The following is a 26,043-nucleotide window of genomic DNA, read 5'->3' as shown; positions in this document are numbered from 1 at the left end:
TTACTGATTTTTGTGGGAAAGGCACACATTTACCAGAGCTTTCCTCAGGGCCCTGTTCACCTCCTTGTTTCTCAGGCTGTAGATGAGGGGGTTGACCATGGGAGTCAGGACTGTGTAGAAGATAGAGAATACTTTGTTCAGGTTTCCCACTGTAGCACGATCTGGTAGCATGTAGACAATCATTAGTGTTCCATAGAAAATTGTCACCAAAATGAGGTGAGAAGAGCAGGTGGAAAAGGCCTTTTGCCTCTTGGTGGTGGAAGGGATTCTCAGGATAGAGGCGATGATAGAAATGTAGGATGTCACAGTTAATAGGAATGTGGGAAGAGTGAAGATGGAGGCAAGTATGCAGGTCACAAGTTCCATCTGGCTGGTGTCACTGCAGCAGAGTTTGATCAGAGGGGTGAAATCACAGAAGAAATGATCAATTTCATTTGGGCCGCAGAAAGTGGACTGTGCTAACAAAGATGTTGTGACAGTGCTAGCCAGAAAGCCACTAATCCAAGACAAAGATGCCATCTGGAGGCACAAGCTGACATTCATCTGCATTGCATAGTGCAGGGGTTTACATATTGCTAAGTACCGATCATAAGACATCACTGCTAGGAGAGCACATTCTACAGCTACCAGGGAGCTGAACCAATTAAATTGCATGATGCACCCGCTAACAGAAATGGTTCTGTCCCCTGTCAGGAGACTGGCCAGCATCCTGGGCAGGATGGTGGAGGTATAGCCGATCTCCAAGCAGGACAGGTTCCCCAGGAAGAAGTACATGGGGGTGTGCAGGTGTTGATTAGCCACAATTAGAACAACAATGAGGATGTTCCCAGACATTGTCACAAAGTAGATCACTAGGAACAGCAGGAAGAGAAGAATCTGTAGTTCAGGGAGATCCCCAAATCCCAGCAGGATTAATTTTGTGATGGGCGTTTGATTTCCAGCTTCTGCATGGGTCTGGAAGTGAAGCTGGGGGAAGAAAAGAAACTTTATAGTATGTTTAGTATTAACTAAGTATCAACTAGTATTGCAAGGAGATCAGTTTTATACAAAACTGGTTTACATGTGTTCCAAATTTTATTTTTATTTTTTCTTGTGGAGTTTTCACTCAGATCTCTCCTTACGGCAATCATATGGAGGCTCAGTGTCTCTACAAAAACCATTACTGGCTTTATTGGTAACTCGATTATACTGAAAATGCATGTCCACTTTTTTGTCCTTTGATAAAGCACTCAGACACCGCAGCAATGATCATGTGAGAGAGAGAGAGAGCTTGTTTGAATCAAAGAATGGGAAGTCAGACAAACAGAGATAGATTGAGATTGATGGACAGAAGAATGGATAGGCAGACTGACAAAGAGAGAGACAAAGTGACACACACTCAAGAATGAATGAGCAGAGAGAGAGAGTAATTGTTGGAAGTGAAGTATAGTGAGGCAGATGAACATAGATAGATATCTTTCATTATTACCGCTTTCCAGGTTTTGCCCTCTGTCAAGGTTCCTTCCCCACTCTGAACTCTAGGGTACAGATGTGGGGACCTGCATGAAAAAACCATTAAGCTTATTTTTACCAGCTTAGGCTAAAACTTTCCCAAGGTACAAACTATTTTACCTTTTGTCTCTGGACTTTATTGCTGCCACCACCAAGCGTCTAACAAATATAAAACAGGGAAAGAGCACGCCTGGAAATGTCTTTCCCCCCAAAATCCTCCCCAAACCCTACACCCCTTTTCCTGGGGAAAGCTTGATAAAAATCCTCACCAATTTGCATAGGTGACCACAGACCCAAACCCTTGGATCTTAAGAACAAGGAAAAAGCAATCAGGTTCTTCAAAGAAGAATTTTAATTGAAGAAAAAGTAAAAGAATCACCTCTGTAAAATCAGGAGGTAAATACCTTACAGGGTAGTCAGATTCAAAACATAGAGAATCCCTCTAGGCAAAACCTTAAGTTCCAAAAAGACACACAGACAGAAATCTACATTCCATTCAGCACAGCTGTTTTATCAGCCATATAAACAAAACAGGTTTCAGAGTAACAGCCGTGTTAGTCTGTATTCGCAAAAAGAAAAGGAGTACTTGTGGCACCTTAGAGACTAACCAATTTATTTGAGCATAAGCTTTCGTGAGCTACAGCTCACTTCATCGGATGCATACTGTGGAAACTGCAGAAGACATTATATACACAGAGACCATGAAACAATACCTCCTCCCGCCCCACTCTCCTGCTGGTAATAGCTTATCTAAAGTGATCACTCTCCTTACAATGAGTATGATAATCAAGTTGGGCCATTTCCAGCACAAATCCAGGTTTTCTCACCCTCCACCCCCCCACACACAAACTCACTCTCCCGCTGGTAATAGCCCATCCAAAGTGACCACTCTCTTTACAATGTGTATGATAATCATAAGTAATAAACAATAAATAATAAAACAAAAAAACTTCAAATCCAGACTCCAGCGAGAAACTGCTGAATTGGAATTCATTTGCAAATTGGATACTATTAATTTAGGCTTAAATAGAGACTGGGAGTGGCTAAGTCATTATGCAAGGTAGCCTGTTTCCTCTTGTTTTTTCCTACCCCCCCCCCAGATGTTCTGGTTTAACTTGGATTTTAACTTGAAGAGTGGTCAGTTTGGATGAGCTATTACCAGCAGGAGAGTGAGTTTGTGTGTGTATGGGGGTGGGGGGGGATGTGAGAACCTGGATTTATGCAGGAAATAGCCCAGCTTGATTGTCATGCACATTGTGTAAAGAGTTGTCACTTTGGATGGGCTATCACCAGCAGGAGAGTGAATTTGTGTGGGGGGTGGAGGGTGAGAAAACCTGGATTTGTGCTGGAAATCACTTTAGATAAGCTATTACCAGCAGGACAGTGGGGTGGGAATAGGTATTGTTTCATATTCTCTGTGTATATATAAAGCCTGCTGCAGTTTCCACGATATGCATCTGAGGAAGTGAGCTGTAGCTCACGAAAGCTCATGCTCTAATAAATTGGTTAGTCTCTAAGGTGCCACAAGTCCTCCTTTTCTTATTGTAAAGAGAGTGGTCACTTTGGATGGGCTATTACCAGCAGGAGAGTGAGTTTGGGGGGGGGGGGGGCGGAGGGTGAGAAAACCTGGATTTGTGCTGGAAATGGCCCAACTTGATTATCATACACATTGTAAGGAGAGTGATCACTTTAGATAAGCTATTACCAGCAGGAGAGTGGGGTGGGAGGAGGTATTGTTTCATGGTCTCTGTGTATATAATGTCTTCTGCAGTTTCCACAGTATGCATCCGATGAAGTGAGCTGTAGCTCACGAAAGCTTATGCTCAAATAAATTGGTTAGTCTCTAAGGTGCCACAAGTACTCCTTTTCTTTTTATAAACAAAACAGAATCTAACGCATCTCTAGCTAGATTACTTACTAAGTTCTAAGACTCCATTCCTGTTCTGTCCCCGGCAAAAGCATCACACAGACAGAGAGAACCTTTGTTTCTCCTCCCCACCTCCTCCAGCTCTGAAAGTATTCTGTCTCCTCATAGGTCATTTTGGTCAGGTGCCAGCGAGGTTATCCTAGCTTCTTAACCCTTTACTGGTGAAAGGCTTTTTCCTCTGGTCAGGAGGGATTTTAAAGGTGTTTACCCTCCCTTTATATTTATGAGACCCTCCAATTCAATACATATTCAGTTTGGCTTTCCCTCTATGAATTGCCTGCATCTTCCCAGGCTGAATTTTGTTTTCTCCTTTTCTACCCATATTTCTAACCTCTGACTCTTTCTTCATCCTGACTTCAAACGCTCAATGGAATTCAGTTCCAAACCAATAATGGAGGAAGACATTCCTATGAAACCCCTTCTACTTTCCCTCTTGCTAATACTGACTCTAAATCAACACAGTGATTTACATCTGCTACTCCCTGGTGAAGGAAATGTCAAAAAAAAGGTTATGACTCCTTTCTGTCTAAAGTATTATGACCCCAATTCAAGAAGATACTCAACTTGCACTTAGCTTTTAGCACAGGAGCAGTCCGATTAACTTACATGGGATTGCTCATAAGCTTAAAGTTATGCATATGTTTAAGTACCTTCCTGAATCAGAGTCTATAGTGGTTTCCAACTTAGAGGGGCAAATGTTGCAGTGGAAACAAAGGATTCCGCAAGATGATCTATCAAATCTTTTATCTTCCCTAAAGAGGATAGAAAACTGGAACTACTTACAAAGGGATGTGATATAGTCTCTGTCACTTAAAGTTATAAAAGTCATGACTGAATATGTTTCTTAAAGGTATGCCCTAATTTCAACCAGAAGTTGTCATTCTATGCAAGAATCACTGGCTGAAATTATCTTGCCCGTATTATGCAGGAGGTCAGACTAGATGACCATAATGGTTCTTTCTGTCCTTAAATTCCATAAATCTGTAAATTGGTTTACCTTTAAGAAGGAGGTATTACCAGCCAAAATCTCTGATGTGAACTCTTCACTCATAGTATTGACACCAGGATATGGGTTCTGCTGTCTATCTTCCATCCTCCTCCTCATCATTATGATGCATGGGTGCCGGCTTCCTCTGGAGGAGCACCCATGGAGTCAGCGACTATGTTCAGGTGAGATCGTTCAATAAGGAGTTTTGCCTATGCTTGACTATATGTGTCAGTTCTGCTACCCAGCTGCATTCATTTTGCCTTCTATCCGTCTATTGAATGTCAGCGTCTCTCCTAATTCCTTATTTATTCGTTGTGGGAGAAGGGGAAACCTCCCTTGACATTTTAGCTGATGGCGGCAATAACAATGGCAGGGGTTTCCATGTGGGATTTGAACACAGTCCTCCCTTTTGTTCTTTTGAAAAAATCAGCCATTTTATTTATCGTTAGATATAGAGATGGTCCAGACTCTTTTTTAAAAACTTTTGTTTTCCACTGGAAAATGCCAGTTTATCAACACTGACACTGTTCTTTCAGAAGAGAAAGTTTTGACACATTTCCTTGTGTTGGGAATCCAAAATGACTGAGCTTGTCCTCATCCACAAAAATCCTCATCTCAACATTTCCTAAATGAAAAGCTTCCAATTATTGTTGCAGCCACATTTGCATTTTTGCATTTCACATTGAAATTTATTTTAACTTATTGCAAAAAATAAAAAGGTCAAAATTGAAATGAAACATTTTGAAATTGTGGGAGCAATGCATGTCAGCTGACCCAATCCCAGTTTTGTGGGAGGTGGGGGGGATTATCTTTTCACAGTAACATTCAGGTTGAGATTTTCAGAGTTGCCCAAGGGAGTTAGATGCCTAATTTCCATTAGAAGGAAGGGGAATGGACGTCCCATACCTTAAAGGGCTCTGAATCTCTCATACAACCCTTGTCCACTGATCAAAGGCAAAGTATGTTATCTCAGTATGGTTTCTATATTTCTGTTGTTATTGGTTTAATGCCAAGAGATCTCAGCTGAGACCAGGGCCCCATTGTGCTAAGTCCTGTGCGTGCACATAGTAAAAAACAGATCCTGCCGTGCTGAGAGTACAATCTAAATGGATTAAAGGTGGGAGTGGAAACTGAGTCACATAGCAGGGAAGTGACAGTGCTAAAAGTCAGTGGTAGCGTTAGAAAAGGAGCCCAGGTTTTCTGACTCCTTGTCCCAGGCTCTATAAAGTGTGCACAGCATTACTTCTACAAACTTTTGGCATTATCGAGTCATTTAAAGGCTCATATTTTCAAAGTTTCAAAGTTGCCCAGAAGATACGAACATACAGTTCCAACCACATCATGTGGGCATCTCTAAAAATCCCAGCTAAAATCTGTACATTTAACCCTGCAGGAAACTCAATATTTGTGACTTTATTTAGTCACAGGAACATGCAAACTCAGACTGACCAAAATCACAAACACTTTTAGAGCTCATGTAGTGAATTTTGTGGATCTCAATTTAAATGTCAAGGTGCTGTTAAGTTATCAACATCATCTCTATGTCGAGCTCTGCAGAGATTCTTTACAGCCTATGGACTCAGGCTTACAAGCACTTTCAATAGACTATGATCAATGGCTCCATGTCTAGTTGGCAGCCGGTATCAAGTGGAGTGCCCCAAGGGTCGGTCCTGGGGCCGGTTTTATTCAATATCTTCATAAATGATCTGGAGGATGGTGTGGATTGCACTCTCAGCAAATTTGCGGATGATACTAAACTGGGAGGAGTGGTAGATACGCTGGAGGGGAGGGATAGGATACAGAAGGACCTAGACCAATTGGAAGATTGGGCCAAAAGGAATCTGATGAGGTTCAATAAGGATAAGTGCAGGGTCCTGCACTTAGGACGGAAGAACCCAATGCACAGCTACAGACTAGGGACCAAATGGCTAGGCAGCAGTTCTGCGGAAAAGGACCTAGGGGTGACAGTGGACGAGAAGCTGGATATGAGTCAGCAGTGTGCTCTTGTTGCCAAGAAGGCCAATGGCATTTTGGGATGTATAAGTAGGGGCATAGCGAGCAGATCGAGGGACGTGATCGTTCCCCTCTATTAAACATTGGTGAGGCCTCATCTAGAGTACTGTGTCCAGTTTTGGGCCCCACACTTCAAGAAGGATGTGGATAAATTGGAGAGAGTCCAGCGAAGGGCAACGAAAATTATTAGAGGACTGGAACACATGACTTATGAGGAGAGGCTGAGGGAGCTGGGATTGTTTAGCCTGCAGAAGAGAAGAATGAGGGGGGATTTGATAGCTGCTTTCAACTACCTGAAAGGGGGTTCCAAAGAGGATGGCTCTAGACTGTTCTCAATGGTAGCAGATGACAGAACGAGGAGTAATGGTCTCAAGTTGCAGTGGGGGAGGTTTAGATTGGATATTAGGAAAAACTTTTTCACTAAGAGGGTGGTGAAACACTGGAATGAGTTACCTAGGGAGGTGGTAGAATCTCCTTCCTTAGAGGTTGTTAAGGTCAGGCTTGACAAAGCCCTGGCTGGGATGATTTAACTGGGAATTGGTCCTGCTTTGAGCAGGGGGTTGGACTAGATGACCTTCTGGGGTCCCTTCCAACCCTAATATTCTATGATTCTATGATTCTATGATTCTATGTAACTGAGAAAAGTTACTCATATGTATGTGTTGGTATGACCCACTCATGAGTGTATATTACCAGCCTCCGTCCCTAACCCCGAAGCCCCGTGCTAATTCATAGAGTATATGACTTTTACAGCCCATACTTACAAAGGTTTGGCTTTTTAGCTCATTCTGTACTGGTTCATATATTTAGCCCTTAACACTCCCTGTTCAGTTCTGGATGTGCCAGCCACAAGGGTGGTTGGAATATTTAGGACTAGGTCTCAATGAACATATATTAAAGCAGCAATCCTAAAAGTACAGTGCAAACCTTTGATCCTTAAAATTTGAGGGTTTCCAAGCTGCCTAGGAGAATGGGCCCCCAATTCCCATTAGATTTAATGGGATTTGAGTATCCATATCAGCAAGGCAGCTTTGAAAATCTCAGCTAAAATCTCTAAGTTTAAAATGACATGAAACTCAGCATTTATAATTCTATCAAGCCATATTAAGATGCAAAATTTGGATTGACAAAAAACACAGAAATCTTGTGTTATCTTGGATTGACAAAAAACACAGAAATCCCTTTTTTGCTTGCAAAAAACCCCATAACTACCAAATAACAAACAAAGAAAGAAACAAAAAAACCCTCTTAACTGAAAAATCTGAAAACCAAACATTTTCAGTCCAAACACAACTTTTGTTTTCAGCTGAAATGTCTTGGTTTTCAACCAAACCCCTAATATTTTCATCTGGAAAACCCTAAATATATTTTATTTTGAGAAAAAAAATTTTTTTTGGTTGGGGGAGCTAAAAAAAAAAGGATTGTCAGGGTTTCTTTTTGATAAGCAGAGTCACTTCTTTCCAGTATAAGTCCCCCATCCTGCAAGTATGACCAGTTTTTCTTTGTCCTAGATGTATAACCTCTATTCAGCACTGGTGAGGCCACATCTGGAGTACTGCATCCAGTTTTCGGCCCCCCACTACAGAAAGGATGTGGACAAATTGCAGTATGGGCTGTAAAAGTCATATACTCTATGGATCAGTATGGGGCTTTGGGGTTAGGGACGGAGGCTGGAAAAAAATGTCATTTTTTCAGGAACCCAGATAAAGTTTGGTGGTGGCAGTGGAAGTCCAAGGGCAAAGGGTAAAATAGTTTGTACCTTGGGGAAGTTTTAACCTAAGCTGGTAAAAGTAAGCTTAGGAGGTTTTCATGCAGGTCCCCACATCTGTACCCTAGAGTTCAGAGTGGAGAAGGAACCTTGACATGGTGGCAGAGTGGTGGGATTAACCTGAAATCAATTTGAGATCAATTTAAGATTTTTTTGAACCAGAAAAACAGATTTTAAAAGGAAATTTTTAAAATCCTTTGGGCTGCTAGAAAGCAGCTCTCCAACTGGAAATAGTTGGAAAGGTGGTTTTTTTTGCTTTGCTTCGGGGCCAGAGCAGAGATAAAAGGGAATTATCTTTTCTGAATTGCAGTTTTTTTCTACCTAAAGGCAGAGTAGTTAACCTCCTGCAAGGAAATTCACAAGTCTTCACAGACCTGAAGTTTTTCTTTTACCTAAAAGTAACTAGAGGGGTTTTCTGCCTATTTGCCTGGAGACAAAGGTGTTAGGGTTTTTTTTTTTTAAGGATTTTTTTTAAGGATTCTGTAGTTTTTTTTTTTTTTTTAGGATTTCTCTGCAATCACTATCAGAGAATATAGGTATCATATTCAGCACAGCAAAATTTTACAAGCCAAGTCTTTTTTTTTTGTTTTGGTTTTCTGTCTAACTCTTGGGTGTAAAGTTAGTTAAAAACAGAGAGGTTAGGATGACAGACTCCACAGCTCAACAAAAGCTGGAATTAGCCAGATTCGAGGCTCAGGAAAAATAAAAGGAACATGAAAGACAGATAGAACTCATGCGGATGGAAATGGAGGCAAAGGACAAAGAAATGGAGGCAAAGGACAAAGAAAGGGAGGCAGCGAAAGAGACAGAACAACACCAAGCGGCTGCTCACAGGAGAGCTATGCAGGCAAAGGAAAAAGAACTGGAGGAGAAGGAAAAAGAGAGGATGCATGAACTGGAGATGGAGAAGGAAAGGGCTCCGCAGAATATACCAACAAACCCTAGCAATCCTTCTCCAGGTACCACTTCCCAGCCCAGTAAGTTCCCCACCTACAAGGCAGGCGATGATATCGAGGCCTTCTTAGAAACTTTGAAAGGGCCTGCCATTAAATTTCACCCAAGTACCCCATTCTCCAAGCCTAATATGTTGACTAAAGCACCTTCTGGACAAGAATTCAGTCTTGATCTGAAGACATCAAGAGATGAAGAATCTCACTCTTCCTTGGTAGTTTGTTCCACTGATTAATCAACATCAGAAAGTGTGCCTAATTTCTAATCTGGATTTTTCTGGCTTCAGTTTCCAGCCATTGGTTCTTGTTACGCCTTTCTCCACTAGATTAAAGAACACTTTCATACTCAGTATTTTCTCCCAGTGAATGTAATGTAATTTCTCCCTGTGATCGACTCCCCTCTCAATCTTGATTGAATTATCTAGCTCTCTCACTGTTGGGCATATTCTCCAACCCTTGGATCATTTGTGTGTGTGTGAGTTTTTCTTTCTTTCTTTCTTTCTTTCTTGCACCCTCCCATTTTTTCATGATGCTTTCGAAGGATGCAAAACTGGATGCAGTATTCCAGTACCAGTCTCAGCCAATGCCGTATATGCAAATAAAATCCTCACCTCCTCATTACTCCCCTGTTTATACATGCAAGGATCACATTAGCCCTGTTTTTCATATCATTGCACTGCATTTTGTTCAGTTCTTTGTCCACTATGACCTCTAAATCCTTCTCACTCCTTTTTTCCTGGATAGAGTCTCCCATTCTGTACATATGTCTGGGATTCCATACTGGAAAACTTTGCCTTTTTCTCTTTTAAAATATATTCAGTTTGTCTAGGCCCAACTTACTAAAAGCTTCAGATCACTCTGTGTGACTGCGTTTTTCCTCATCTTGATTTACCACTCTGCTAACCTTTGTGTCTTCTATAAATTTTATCAGCAATGATTTTGTATTTTCTTCCAGATCTTTGATGAAAATGTTGCAATGCTGCAATGACCTATTGGCCATGTTAAAACTCTCCTGTAGTGATACACACCAGGTCAGGCTGGTTACCTTTGTGTTGGTGTCTGTAGGGACATTACCCCATTTCTGCTATCAGTGGCCTCCTACGTTTATACCATCATCAGCATCCTGAGAATCAAGACCACCACCGGGAGGAAAAAGGATTTCTCCACCTGCTCCTCTCACCTGATTGTGGTGACCATCTTCTAAGGGACCTTGATCGTTGTGTATCTGTCACCAACAGCTGACACTTGGAGAGAGCTGAATAAAGTCTTCCCTCCCTTTCACGTGGTCCTGACTACTGCCATCAACCCCCTCATCTGAATCAGTGCATGCCTTTCAAAAAAAGCCACCATGTTCCATGTGTATTTTAGAGGCTTTTCAATGCTGAGATAAAATGGTCATTTTAAAAATAGCATGGGAAGACAATGAAAATATAGCTTGTCTTGTCATTTATTGAGGTTCTGTTTCTTCTCAAGAAAGTCATACGGGGAAAATTCTGCCTGGCCAACACAATTATTATTATATACAGTAGAATTTCAGAGTTACAGACACCTCGGGAATGGAGGTTGTTCATAACTCTTAAGTGTTATGTAACTCTGAACAAGACGTTAAGGGGTTCAATGGGGGAGGGGGATTGAATCATAGAATCATAGAATCATAGAATATCAGGGTTGGAAGGGACCTCAGGAGGTCATCTAGTCCAACCCCCTGCTCAAAAGTAGGACCCATCCCCAATTAAATCATCCCAGCCAGGGCTTTGTCAAGTCTGATTCCACCACCTCCCTAGGCAACGCATTCCAGTGTTTCACCACCCTCCTAGTGAAAAAGTTTTTCCTAATATCCAACCTAAACCTCCCCCACTGCAACTTCAGACCATTACTCCTTGTCCTGTCCTCTTCCACCACTGAGAATAGTCTAGAACCATCCTCTCTGGAACCACCTCTCAGGTAGTTGAAAGCAGCTATCAAATCCTCCCTCATTCTTCTCTTCCGCAGACTAAAAATCCCAGTTCCCTCAGCCTCTCCTCATAAGTCATGTGTTCCAGACCCCAATCATTGGATTATTTTATATTACAAATTGTATATTATAGTCATGCCTAGAAGCCCTACCTGGGATTGGGGCTCCATTGTACTAAGTACCGTACATACAAACAGTGAGAGACAGCCCCTACCCCAAAGAACTCACAGTCCAAATAGACAAGGCAGACACAGGGTGGGAGGAGGAGCAGAGGCACTGGGAGGGGAAAGAACTTTCCCAAGATTACACACTCAAGCCTGGGCTACACCTAAAAATTAGGTTGACCTAGCTACATTGATGAGGACTGTGAAAAATGTCATGTCCTGTGTGATTTAGGGGGTCTAATGAAGACCCACTAAATTGACAGCAGAGCACTCTCCGGTCGACCAGTGTACTCCAATCATAGAATCATAGAATTCTAGAAGGAAGGAAGGAGATTCCACCACCTCGCTAGGTAACGCATTCCAGTGCTTCACCACCCTCCTAGTGAAAAAGTTTTTCCTAATATCCAACCTAAATCTCCCTCACTGCAACTTGAGACCATTACTCCTTGTTCTGTCATCTGCTACCACTGTGAACAGTCTTGATCCATCCCCTTTGGAACCCCCTTTCAAGTAGTTGAAAGCAGCTATCAAATCCCCCCTCATTCTTCTCTTCTACAGACTAAACAATCCCAGTTCCCTCAGCCTCTCCTCATAAGTCCTGTGTTCCAGACCCCTAATCATTTTTGTTCCCCTCCGCTGGATGCTTTCCAACTTTTTCACATCCTTCTTGTAGTGTGGGGCCCAAAACTAGACACAGTACTCCAGATGAGGCCTCACCAATGTCAAATAGAGGGGAACGATTACATCCCTCTATGTGCTGGCTATGCCCCTACTTATAGAGCCCAAAATGCCATTGGCCTTCTTGGCAACAAGGGCACACTGTTGACTCATATCCAGCTTCATATCCACTGTCACCCCTAGGTCCTTTTCTGCAGAACTGCTGCCGAGCCATTTGGTCCCTAGTCTGTAGCGGTGCATGGGATTCTTCCGTCCTAAGTGCAGGACTCTGCACTTGTCCTTGTTGAACCTCATCAGATTTCTTTTGGCCCAATCCTCCAATTTGTCTAGGTCCCTCTGGATCCTATCCCTTCCCTTCAGCGTAACTACCTCTCCTCCCAGTTTAGTGTCATCTGCAGACTTGCTGAGGGTGCAATCCACACCATTCTCCAGATCATTTATGAAGATATTGAACAAAACTGGCCCCAGGACTGACCCTTGGGGCACTCCACTTGATACCGGCTGCCAACTAGACATGGAGCCATTGATCACTACTTGTTGAGCCCGACAATCTAGCCAACTTTCTATCCACCTTATAGTCCATTCATCCATCCTGTACTTCTTTAAGTTGCTGGCAAGAATACTGTTGGAGACTGTGTGAAAAGCTTTGCTAACATCAAGGAAGATAGGACAACTGACCAGGGAAGAGTATAATATTATTGCTCGGGCATGTAGGAATGAAATCAGGAAGACTTTAGCTTTGCTAAAGTCAAGAAACAATATATCCACTGCTTTCCCCTCATCCACAGAGCCAGTTATCTTATCATAGAAGGCAATTAGATTAGTCAGGCATGACTTGCCCTTGGTGAATCCATGCTGACTGTTTCTGATCACTTTCCTCTCCTCTAAGTGCTTCAGAATGAATTCCTTGAGGACCTGCTCCATGATTTTTCCGGGGACTGAGGTGAGGCTGACTGGCCTGTAGTTCCCAGGATCCTCCTTCTTCCCTTTTTTAAAGATTGGCACTACATTAGCCTTTTTCCAGTCATCCGGGACCTCCCCCGTTTGCCATGAGTTTTCAAAGATAATGGCCAATGGCTCTGCAATCACAGCCGCCAATTCCTTTAGCACTCTCGGATGCAACGCGTCCGGCCCCATAGACTTGTGCACGTCCAGCTTTTCTAAATAGTCCATAATCACCTCTTTCTCCACAGAGGGCTGGCCACCTCCTCCCCATGCTGTGCTGCCCAGTGCAGCAGTCTGGGAGCTGACCTTGTTCGTGAAGACAGAGGCAAAAAAAGCATTGAGTACATTAGCTTTTTCCACATCCTCTGTCACTAGGTTGCCTCCCTCATTCAGTTAGGGGCCCAAACTTTCCTTGGCTTTCTTCTTGTTGCCAACATACCTGAAGAAACCCTTCTTGTTACTCTTAATATCTCTTGCTAGCTGCAACTCCAGATGCGATTTGGCCTTCCTGATCTCCAGGTGCAATTTGGCCTTCCTGATTTCACTCCTACATCCCCGAGCAATATTTTTATACTCTTCCCTGCTCATTTGTCCAATCTTCCACTTCTTGTAAGCTTCTTTTTTGTGTTTAAGATCAGCAAGGATTTCACTGTTAAGCCAAACTGGTTGCCTGCCATATTTACTATTCTTTCTGCAGTTCGGGAGGGTTTGTCCCTGTAACCTTTAAAATACAGCCAGCTCTCCTGGACTCCTTTCCCCCTCATGTTATTCTCCCAGGGGATCCTGCCCATCAGTTCCTTGAGGGAGTCAAAGTCTGCTTTTCTGAAGTCCAGGGTCCGTATTCTGCTGCTCTCCTTTCTTCCTTGTGTGAGGATCCTGAACTTGACCATCTCATGGTCACTGCCTCCCAGGTACCCATCCAATTTTGCTTCTCCTACTAATTCTTCCCGGTTTGTGAGCAGCAGGTCAAGAAGAGCTCTGCCCCTAGTTGGTTCCTCCAGCATTGCACCAGGAAGTTGTCCCCTACACTTTCCAAAAACTTCCTGGATTGTCTTGCACCGTCGTAGTGCTCTCCCAGCAGATTTCAGGGTGATTGAAGTCTCCCATGAGAACCAGGGCCTGTGATCTAGTAACTTCCTTTAGTTGCTGGAGTTCCAGCTCTCCAAGAAGATTGAGAGGGGACATGATAACAGTTTTCAAGTACATAAGAGGTTGTTACAAGGAGGAGGGAGAAAAATTGTTCTTCTTAACTTCTGAGGATAGGACAAGAAGCAATGGGCTTAAACTGCAGCAAGGGAGGTTTAGGTTGGACACTAGGAAAAATTTCCTAACTGACAGGGTGGTTAAGCACTGGAATAGATGCCTAGGGAAGTTGTGGAGTCTCCATCACTGGAGATTTTTAAGAGCAGCTTAGACAAACACCTGTCAGGGATGGACTAGATAATACTTAGTCCTGCCTTGAGTGCAGTGGACTGGACTAGATGACCTCTCAAGGTCCCTTCCAGTCCTATGATTCTATGTTTTTGACACAACTTTGTTCAAAAACATAAAGTAAACCAAATAAACAAACAAATAAAGATGCAATTCACTATGGTTGAAATATTCCATTTTCACTTTATTAGGATGGAACATTTTGATTTTTTTATTTGAAATATCTTCTTTTGTTTAGAAATGAATTTTATGTTATATCATAACTTGTAGTGGAATATAATGTAAAATACTACACAATGCAATTAAAATAACATAAAAATAAAATATCACAAATTCGAATACAAAAATAAAAGTAAAATTATATATAATAAAACTTTAAAAAGTCAAAATTGAACCAATGTGTTTTATTATTTTGTATCAGGTCTATCTCTGCTATATACCAGAAAGAAAGAAAAAAATCCTGACCATCATTTGATAATCACATTGGTTGATAGCGCTAAATACGCCAGTTTGGTTCACTTCAGGTGCTATTCCCATTCATTCTCACCACCAAATATATTTTTACCATCTTTTTAAGCCACTGGCCTGTATAACATCCTCAGTTAAGGATGCACTGAGAAGAAGTGGACTTTCACTTACTCTGCTTTTAACCTTATTTTCTATTTTATTGTTTCACTATTTCTTTCTCTTGAGAAAGTTTGGCCTTCTCTAATAATTCATTACATTATATATGGGCTGGTCAAAAAAATTCTGCTGAAACTTCTTTTGAACAGAAAATTAGATTTTCAAGGAAATATTTCATGAAAAGTGTCTTTTTTCCATAGAAAATTGCCTTGAAAAATTAATACTCTAAAGATTCAATGGGAGATGGGCACCTAATTTCTATAGGAAATGTCCTCAAATCTCAGGGACATCTGAGTTCTCAGTGGGAATTGGGAGCATTTAAGGGCAATTCCCAGCACCTTGCAGGATTGAGCCCTGTACAGTTGTGGTGTTTTCAATCTCTCTGGCTGGGATTCTCAAAGAAACCCAAAAGATCAATGAATCTGTAAACTTCAGGGGTCGTACCCTATGACTGGAGAATTGCTAATATAGGTCCTATTTTTAAGAAAGGGAAAAAAGTGATCCAGCAAACTGCAGACCTTTTAGTTTGACCTCAATTGTATGCAAGGTCTTGGAACAAATTTTGGAAGACAAAGCAGTTAAGAACATAGAGGTGAACAGTAATTGGGATAAAATGCAACACAGTTTTACAAAAAGTTGATCACGCTGGACCAAACTGATCTCCTTCTTTGAGAAGATAACGGATTTTTTAGACAAAGGAAATGTAGTAGATCTAATCTACCTGGCTTTCAGTAAGGCATTTGATACAGTTCCACCTGGGAAATTATTAGTTAAATTGGAGAAGATGGGGATTAATATGAAAATTGAAAGGTGGATAAAGAACTGGTTAAAGGGGAGACTACAATGGGTCATACCAAAAGGTGAACTATCAGGGTTGAAGGAGGTTACTAGTGGAGTTCCTCAGGGATCGGTCTTGGGACCAATTTTATTTGACATTTTTTATTACTGATCTGGGCATCCCTGTAAACTGGAATTAATAGAAATGGAATGAAATTTAATAGTGCAAAGTGCAAGTTCATGCATTTAGGAACTAACAACAATATTTTTTGCTATAAACTGGGGACGTATCCGTTGGAAGTGGCAGAGGAGGAGAAAGACCTGGGTATATTGGTTGATCACAGGATGACTATGAGCCACCAATGTGATGCAGCTGTGAAAAAGGGCTAATGCAGTCCTAGGATGCATCAGGAAAGACATTTCCAGTAGAGACAGAAAAGTGTTAATATATTATACAAGGCGCTGATGAGACCTCATCTGGAATACTGAGCAATTCTGGTCTCCCATGTTTGAGAAAGATTAATTCAGACTGGAACAGGTGCAGAGAAGGGTTACTAGGGTGATCAGAGGAATGGAAAACCTACCTTGCGAGAGGAGGCTCAAAGAGCGTGGCTTGTTTACCCTAACTAAAAGAAGACTGAGGAGAGATATGATTGCTCTCTATAAATACATCAGAGGAAAAATATCAGGGAGGGAGAGGAGTTATTTAAGTTAAGCCCCAATGTGTACACAAGAACAAATGGATATAAACTGGACATCAACACGTTTAGACTTGAAATTAGATCAAGGTTTCTATCCACCAGAGGAATGAAGTTTGGAACAGACTTCCAAGGAGAGCAGTAGGGGCCAAAAAAAAACTAACTGACCATCTTATTTGGGACTAGGAAGGAATTTCCCCCAGGTCAGACTGGCAGAGCCCCTGGGGGCTTCCACCTTCCTCTGCAGAATGGTGCACGAGTAACTTGCTGGTTTAAACTAGTGTAAATGGTGAATTCTCTGAAACTTGAAGTCTTTAAATCATTATTTGAGGTCTTCAGTATCTCAGACGGAGGTTAGGGGTCTATGAGAGGAGTGGGTGGGTGAGGTTCTGTGGCCTGCAATGGGTAGGAGATCAGACTAGATGATCCTGATGGTTCCTTCTGGACTTAAAGTTTATGAATCTATGAGGCCCATAGCGATATTTAGGTGCCTAAAAAAGCAGCTGGGTGTCCAGAGGGATATTCAATAGTGCCCAAGCCCCTAACTCCCACTTGTATGCCTTTAAAAACTGTCCCTTATGCTCCTAAATCACATAGGTGCTTCTGTAAATTGCACTTGTTAGCTTCCAGTTTCCCGAGCCCTTACAAAGTCCTGAGGTGGGCTGCGGCTGCAGGTGCTACCATGATACAAACCATAAATTATCATAATAAAATATTGCTCTTTGGCTCAATCTGCCACCATCCCAGTGGTTTTCACTGTGACCATTCCTGCCCAGCAATTCTCAGCTGCTAGTTCAGTTGCAGAGCTTCCCAAGGGGCTTTCCCGGTACTTGTGTACATTGAAAATGCTGTGAATGACCCAGCTCGACTCAAATCACAGGGGATGCACAAGGGGAGGGTGGTTTCACACATAATTCAATTACGGGCTCTGGCCAGGGATGTGGGACCCACAGTGAGAGGTTGATTAGATGTGAAATGACAAGCGACAGGAGTGTCAGTCATTGCAGCTACAGACACATCAAAGATGCTCCCAGCTTTGCCTCTGGGATGCCCAGCTGGTAAGAACCCCATTCATCTAGTCTAATGAGACCCTACAGGACATGCAAAGCTACACCGTTTCCTTGCCGTGACTTCCTACCTTAATTAGCAGGGAGGCAATTTTTAACCAAGCTCTAAAAAGTCCCTGTGGACCCAGGGCACTGACTGGGCTTAGGGCCAAGAAAATCCTTCACCTAATGAAACACCCAGAAAAAAAAGGCTTCTGATTTTATTCTTTCACAGCAGGGTTCCCAACTAGCAAAAGACAGCAGAGAGACAAATCTCTGTTAGCATGCCTGCTTAATTCATTAGGTGAAAGCAAGGGGAACAATCACAATACAAACACAAACCTATTGTCATTATTATTAATAAATTGGGCACATATTACAACAATAGTTTACTTTTATAGTCTTATTGATGATGATCAGAAATTGGCCTATGTTCATATGCCTATTGTCATATAGCAATAATAATAATTGGAATTGTGCTGTCTCTCTGCCCAAGGGATGGAGTTTCCAAAGGGCCTAAGGGAGTTAGGCACTTTACTCCATTGTGATGCATTAGGAGTTGGGTGTTTTAACTGAAAATCCCCAGCTTGGGGAATTTCACCCAAAGTGATATCAAATGCATGTATTAGACAAAGTGACTCAGTCGAGGACAAGACAATTTTCCTCTAAACTCTTTCCATTCTACCAATCTTAGGCGTCTGGCAACGACAATCATTTATATTTAGGCTCAGAATGATTTGAATTTTATTAGTAAAAATTGATTTCATCACATACATACAAACTGATGTAAGGTCTGAATGGAAAAGTTACAATTCATAAAATATTATTATCCTGGTTAAATCTATGTGTCATCTTTATAGCTAAAGTAATGAATATTGACTATGTATTTGTATCTCAGATGTGTCTGTTCTTTGGTGACACCTCAAAAATAGATTCATAGCAAGGCCAGACAGCTATGTGTTGATTTTCCATTGAGGACACTTCACTCTAACAATGGGTCATAGAAGAAACTCATTCCACCCAGATAGCTCTCCGTGAGGATGCTTTAGACACTGACCACCAGTGACCACCCCCTGTGATTCAGCCAACTATGTAAGGACATGTGATATGCTCATGTGACCCTGGACACCATCTTGCTCCAGTAACTTTCCAAAAAGCTTTCACGAAAGCTCATGCTCAAATAAATTGGTTAGTCTCTAAGGTGCCACAAGTACTCCTTTTCTTTTTTGCGAATACAGACTAACACGGCTGTTACTCTGAAACCTTTCCAAAAACAGGGGCTGATGTCTGTGTTTGGAACTCTCAAGGTTCCTCCCCCACTCTGAACTCTAGGGTACAGATGTGGGGACCTGCATGAAAAACGTCCTAAGCTTATCTTTACCAGCTTAGGTCAAAACTTCCCCAAGGTACAAAATATTCCACCCGTTGTCCTTGGACTGGCCGCTACCACCACCAAACTAATACTGGTTACTGGGGAAGAGCTGTTTGGACGCGTCCTTCCCCCCAAAATACTTCCCAAAACCTTGCACCCCACTTCCTGGACAAGGTTTGGTAAAAAGCCTCACCAATTTGCCTAGGTGACTACAGACCCAGACCGTTGGATCTTAAGAACAATGAACAATCCTCCCAACACTTGCACCCCCCCTTTCCTGGGAAATGTTGGATAAAAAGCCTCACCAATTTGCATAGGTGACCACAGACCCAAACCCTTGGATCTGAGAACAATGAAAAAGCATTCAGTTTCTTACAAGAAGACTTTTAATAAAAATAGAAGTAAATAGAAATAAAGAAATCCCCCCTGTAAAATCAGGATGGTAGATATCTTACAGGGTAATTAGATTCAAAAACATAGAGAACCCCTCTAGGCAAAACCTTAAGTTACAAAAAAGATACACAGACAGAGATAGTTATTCTATTCAGCACAATTCTTTTCTCAGCCATTTAAAGAAATCATAATCTAACACATACCTAGCTAGATTACTTACTAAAAGTTCTAAGACTCCATTCCTGGTCTATCCCCGACAAAGACCAGCATATAGACAGACACAGACCCTTTGTTTCTCTCCCTCCTCCCAGCTTTTGAAAGTATCTTGTCTCCTCATTGGTCATTTTGGTCGGGTGCCAGCAAGGTTACCTTTAGCTTCTTAACCCTTTACAGGTGAGAGGAGCTTTCCCCTGGCCAGGAGGGATTTCAAAGGGGTTTACCCTTCCCTTTATATTTATGACAGGAACAGTAATTTTCCACTCACATGGCAGAGGATATGAACAAACACCTGAGACATCTCCATTTTCTCTTTATTTCCTGCTTCATTTCCCTGGGCCAGATTTCTACCAAGGAAGATCTAAAGAACGTCTCATGACCCCCAATCTGTTTGAGTGATTCCAGAGAGACTTTTGTAAACTAGTAGTTTATTCCATTAGTGCTGTAATCCTGTGAAAATCACTTGTAAGTATATGATCATTTCACCATTCAATAACAACCTTTTTTTCTTTCTTTTTTTATATTATTAAATATAATAAATGAAATATTTTTTGGTTACTAAAAGGATTGGCATCCGCATGATTATTAGGTAAAATCGGAGTTATATATTGACCTGGCTAAGTAGCTGATCTCTTGGGATTGGAAGCACCCTATATCTGATAAAATTGGTTTTCAGCAACCACGCATCATAAAGTCCAGTGGCTGGGTGGTGAGCCAAGGGTTGGACTATGTAAGGAGACTGCATTTTTGACTTCTTGTTAACGAGTGTGGTGAGACAGAAGTTCACTTTTGTTGCTGGCTTGGTATAATCTAATGAGAGTAAAACCACAAGTTTGGGGTAATCTGCCCTATTTCTCATCAATTTGTCCTGAATTTGGCATTCTCAGTTGTGATCTATAGAGGCACGGAGACATAGCTTATTGCCCTTCCCAGGGGGTAATAAGTGATACTGATATAGAGCACCATTGTACAGCATAACTGCATCCACACTGGGGTGGATGTGTGTGCTGGTTTATATCAGTATTGCTAAAGCAGTATAACTCTGGTGTAGAAACAGCTCAGGATGGCAGAGTTTGGGCTTCAACCCCCGTTATCTGCCCAGGGCAGCAGGGATCCGGCTCTGGCTCCAGCTCTGGCCACATGTCTCCTCCGGGGGTAATGTAGTCATTTTTGTTGTCAGAAGCGGGTTGCAATGAAGTCTGAAAACTGCTGCCTTAGTCATTGACAGAGATGGGACTAGAGCCTCAGGTTACATCTACACTGCAAAGTCGGTGGTGCTGAGTCTGAGAGCCTTGTTCAGTTGACTCAGATTCATGGGGCTCAGGCTGTGGGAGTGTAGACATTCAGTCTTGGGCTGGAGCCCAATCTCTGAATCCTGTTGAGGGGTAAGGGTCTTGGAGACTGGGCTCTAGACCAGCTGGGAATGTCTACACTGAACTGTTTTGTTCTACAGCCCAAGCTCTGCGAGTTCTCATCAATTGTCCCAGACTCTAAGACTTGGTGCTGTGTGGTTTTCGTTGCAGAGTAGACATACACACTATCCCCTAACCTAATGCTCGGTTCCCTGGACCACACTAGCAGTCCACTACAGAGGTATGCAGGAAATGGTTTTCCCATTGCACTAAACTTTTCAAGTTATGGAAAAAATGTTCCCATCCAGAACTGGGATGAACAGTAGAAATCTCAGGTTTCAGAGTAACAGCCGTGTTAGTCTGTATTCGCAAAAAGAAAAGGAGTACTTGTGGCACCTTAGAAACTAACCAATTTATTTGAGCATGAGCTTTCGTGAGCTACAGTTCACTTCATCGGATGCATACCGTGGAAACTGCAGCAGACTTTATATACACACAGAGATCATGAAACAATACCTCCTCCCACCCCACTGTCCTGCTGGTAATAGTTTATCTAAAGTGATCATCAAGTAGGGCCATTTCCAGCACAAATCCAGGTTTTCTCACCCTCCACCCCCCCCACACACAAACTCACTCTCCTGCTGGTAATAGCCCATCCAAAGTGACAACTCTCTACACAATGTGCATGATAATCAAGTTGGGCCATTTCCTGCAAAAATCCAGGTTCTCTCACCCCCTCACCCCCCTCCAAAAAACACACACACAAACTCACAATCCTGCTGGTAATAGCTCATCCAAAGTGACCACTCTCCCTACAGTGTGCATGATAATCAAGGTGGGCCATTTCCAGCACAAATCCTGGTTTTCTTACACCCCCCCCACCCCCATACACACACAAACTCACTCTCCTGCTGGTAATAGCTCATCCAAAGTGACCACTCTCCCTACAATGTGCATGGTAATCAAGGTGGGCCATGTCCAGCACAAATCCAGGCTTTCTCACCCCCCCCCCCCTTTCTTTTTTCCCAGGGACACACACACATGCACAAACTCACTCTCCTGCTGGCAATAGCTCATCCAAACTGACCAATCTCAGAAATGTTCCTGAACAGAAAATCTGCAAAAAACTTTCCATTTGTGTCTGTTGAAAGATTTTGTTTTGATAATTTCCAAATGTGTTGTTTCAGCTTTGACCATTGCTTTGACCATTGCTTATATAGTTTTCTCTAATTAGCTTAAATTTTGAAAAGAAAGGTAGCTTTGAACGGGAAAATCCCATTTTCTGACCAACTCTACCAGTTATCACTCCACCTCTTTGCTAAATACCTCTACACACTCACTTTATTAAGAACACCCTTTAAGTTTGCCTTCACTCTACTGCTGTTGGCTTGTGTGTCTGAATACTTTAACATTTGCAGAGTTGTTGTAGCCATGTTGGTCCCATAATATCAGAAGAAGAGCTCTATGTCTCTTTCACCAATCGAAGTTGGTCCAATAAAAGATATTACCTGACCCACCTTCTCTCTTTAATGATTTAAATTATCTCATCACACAATAGACCACATCTCACTCTCAGATATACTGGTAACTCCAGACTACTCTAAGCACACAGGAATTGCAGGCTAGTGGTTAAGACTTTTCAGGAGACCAAGGTTCAGATCTTTCCTCTGCTATAAACTCCCTATGTGATAATAAACAAGTCACCTGGGGTTGGTTTTTTAAAGGTATTAAGGCACCTAGTGGGATTGTTAAAAGCCTTTCGGCACCTACAGTGGATAACAGGCAATAGAGGTGCCTTACATAGATTGACATTAAGGAACTTACTCCAGATTTACACCAGTATAGTTGAGAACAAAATTTCCCCCGTGTCTTTACACCACTGAGATGTATTATTTATACCCAACAGTGTCCTCTGCCTCCTGTTATTTGATTTTGTGCTAAACATTCTCTGTAGCCCAAATGAGTCAGACTCTTCCCTCACAACTAGTGTAAGTGCATTAACTCCAATGGAGTTACTCCTGCTTCACACTAGGGGCCATGAGTTGGGAATCAGCTCCCTTGACTCCAGTAGCGTTATTGGAGAATTAGAGTAAGTGAGAGGGGAATCAGACTCATAGACTCTCATGGAGTCACTCCTGATTTACACCAGGATGGGTGAGGGGAGAATCAGGCATGTTAGAACTTCTGTTCAAGGAAGGATTTCAAGATTAGCACCATAGGCAGTGACTCCAAGGGTGCTCTGGGGCTGGAGCACCCACAGAAAAAATTGTGGCATCCCCCCAGATCAGCACCTCTTCCTCCCCGCAGCACCTCCTGCCCACAGATCAGCTGTTTAGCAGTGTGCAGAGGGTCTTGGGAGGGAGGAGGAGGAGAAGGGAGGGATAGCTTAGTGGGTTTAGAGGGAGGGATAGCTTAGTGGGTTGAGCATTGGTCTGCTAAACCCAGGGTTTTGAGTTCAATCCTTGACGGGGCCATTCTGTTTGACAGTTGTTTTTGGGGGGAGGGATAGCTCAGTGGTTTGAGCATTGGCCTGCTAAACCCAGGGTTGTGGGTTCAATCCTTGAGGGGGCCATTTGGGTCAAAAATTGGGGATTGGTCCTGCTTTGAGCAGGGGGTTGGACTAGATGACCTCCTGAGGTCCCTTCCAACCCTGATATTCTATGATTCTATGATTCTAAGGGAAGGAAGAGGTGGGGCAGGGTGGGGGCTTGGAGAAAGGGGTGGAGTGGCGGTGTGGCCTGGGATGGGAAGAAGTGTGGTGAGGAGGGAACTTGGAGGAAGGGGTGGAGTGGGGGTTGAGCACCCCCCAGGATCTGAGTAAGTCGGTGCCTATGATTACCACTATAAAATTGATGTGAGAAGCATTTCAATAACACACCGATAGGTGCTATATACGAAACTAAAACACATAGACAGACAGGTTATTATCGAATGATCAATTGCTCAATCCATAGGGACCATCGCTTTCTGGGGAAGTCTGCTAAAGAAAGCCACTGAAAGTGACACATCAGGTGTTACATTTTCTAACCATTCACCCAGGGATTAGTTACTCATTAAATATTTCATTTCGAAACAAAATATTGAAATTTTCAATTCTGACAATGGAACGTTTGAACCTTGTCAGGTTCAATTTCTATGCCCTGTACTATACAGGCGGTCAGGTTACATTATCACAAAAAAGTCCCTACTGGCTGCAGAATCTATGAATCGATTAATGTTTTTTTCCAATTTTTTCAAAACAAAAAGTTCGGCACATTATCACAGAAAGTTTCAGTGTCACTGAAACAGCAGTTTCTGATGGAAAAACATTGCACAGGAAAACTTTTGACCAGCTCCAGTCAAAACCGGCTTCAATGAGGCGCTGACTGCACACAAGCATGCACTGTTTTAACTGAAGGTGTGTTTGTAAAACAAATGTCAGGTGAGATTTTCCAAAGCACCTAAGGTGTTAGGAGCAGAAGTCTAATTGAGATTAGCCTCTCTTAAATCCAAATAAAAAACATCCGCACATGGTTTTACACTGGGTCTGCTAAATAAATTTCAAACCAATTTAAATAGAAACCAATGCAACTCTGAATATGGACAAGGTCGGGCTTGGCCCTGATAGAATAACATCAAATAATAATCTCACAACGCGGGCAGTGGTAAACTTAAAAGGAGTGGAGTACATAGATATACATATTCCAAGGCCAGAAGGGACCATTTTGTCTGACCTCCTGTAGAACACAGGCCATAGAATTTCTCCACAATAATTCCTAGAGCAGATCTTTTAGAAAAAACATCCAATCTTGATTTAAAAATTACCAGTGATGAAGAATCCACCACGGTCCTTGGTAAATTGTTCCAATGGTTAATTACTCTCACTGTTAAAAATTTAGACATTTTTTCCAGTCTGAATTTGTCTAACTTCAGTTTCCAGCCATTGTATTGTGTTTTACCTTTCTCTGCTAAATTGAAAAGCCCAGCATTAAATATTTGCTCCCCATATAGGTACTTGCAGACTGTAATCAAGTCACCCCTTAACCTTCTCTTTGTTAAGCTAACTAGATTACGCTCTTTGAGTCTACCACTACATGGCAAGTTTTCTCATCCTTTGATCATTCTCATGGCTCGTCTCTGACCCCTCCCCAATTTATCAACATCCTTCTTGAATTCTGGATGCCAGAATTGCTCACAGAATTCCAGCAGCAGTTGCACCAGTGCCACATGCAGAGGTCAAGTAACCTCTCTACTCCTACTCGAGAGTCCCTTGTTTATGTATTCCTGGATCACATTAACCGTTTTGCCCACAGCATCTTGATGGGACCTCAGGTTCACCTGATTATCCACCCCCGACCAAATCTGTTTCAGAGTCACTGCTTCCCAGGATTCTGCCCCCCATCGTATAGACATGGCCTACATTCTTTGCTCTGAGATTTATGTTTACATGTAGCCATATTAAAATGCAAAAGTTCTCCCACATTTGTTCATTGACTTTGGAAGTGTAACAGGCTGAGAGTAATTGTCTATGTCTTGGATTTTCAATGGAGCCCAAGGAAGTTGTGTGCCCAAATCACATTGATTGTGATTGTGATTGGACCTTCAGGAAGAGGAAGAAGATGATGTAGAGGTAGGAGAGGAGCGTGATGATGAAGGGACTCAGAGCGATGGTCCCCGTGACGATGTTGAGGAGGCTCAGGTTGAAGCGGTTGCTACTGCAGGCCAGGCTCAGCAGGGGCTTGATGTCACAGAAAAAGTGGTGGACATGGTTGCAGCCACAGAAGTGCAGTCAGGAGGTCATGACATGTGCAGCAGGGCATGTAGGAAGCCGGTGGTCCAGGTGGCTGCTGCCAGGAGCAGGCAGACCTGTGGGTTCATGACCAGCATGTAGCGAAGCGGGTTGCAGATGGCCACATAGTAGTCATAGGCCATGACAGCCAGAAGAATGACCTCACTGCTTCCCAGGAAGTGGAAGAAATGGAGCTGAGCCAGGCAATCAGTGAAGGAGATGGTCTGGTGCCCTGAGAGGAAACCAGCCAGCATCTTGGGCACGGTGACTGTTGAGTAGAAGATGTCCAGACAGGAGAGGTTGCCCAAGAAGAAGTACATGGGGGTGTGAAGCCGGGGTTCAGCCATTACAATGGCCATGATTGCCCCATTCCCCAGAATGCTGGCCAAGTAAAGCATCTGGAAGAGAATGAAGAGGAAGCACCACAGCTCCTGGAGATTGGTCAGGCCCAGGAGGATGAACTTGCTTATCTCCGTCTGGTTCTCCAT

At 42.6% G+C, this 26,043-nt stretch overlaps 1 protein-coding gene across 1 annotated transcript; it reads right to left on the bottom strand.

Moving 5' to 3' along the window:
- LOC311529903 (olfactory receptor 6N1-like) lies at positions 1-26,043 on the bottom strand (the record flags this gene model as incomplete). Its single annotated transcript, XM_084646210.1, is given in 5 exon segments — positions 1-966; positions 4,416-4,551; positions 25,344-25,555; positions 25,559-25,572; positions 25,575-26,043. Coding segments are annotated over 5 exon segments (1,797 nt in total).

This window comes from Lepidochelys olivacea, assembly GCF_965140295.1.
Source record: "Lepidochelys olivacea isolate rLepOli2 genome assembly, chromosome: 13".
NCBI lineage: Eukaryota > Metazoa > Chordata > Testudines > Cheloniidae > Lepidochelys > Lepidochelys olivacea.
This window is presented reverse-complemented; position numbering and strand designations above follow the sequence as displayed.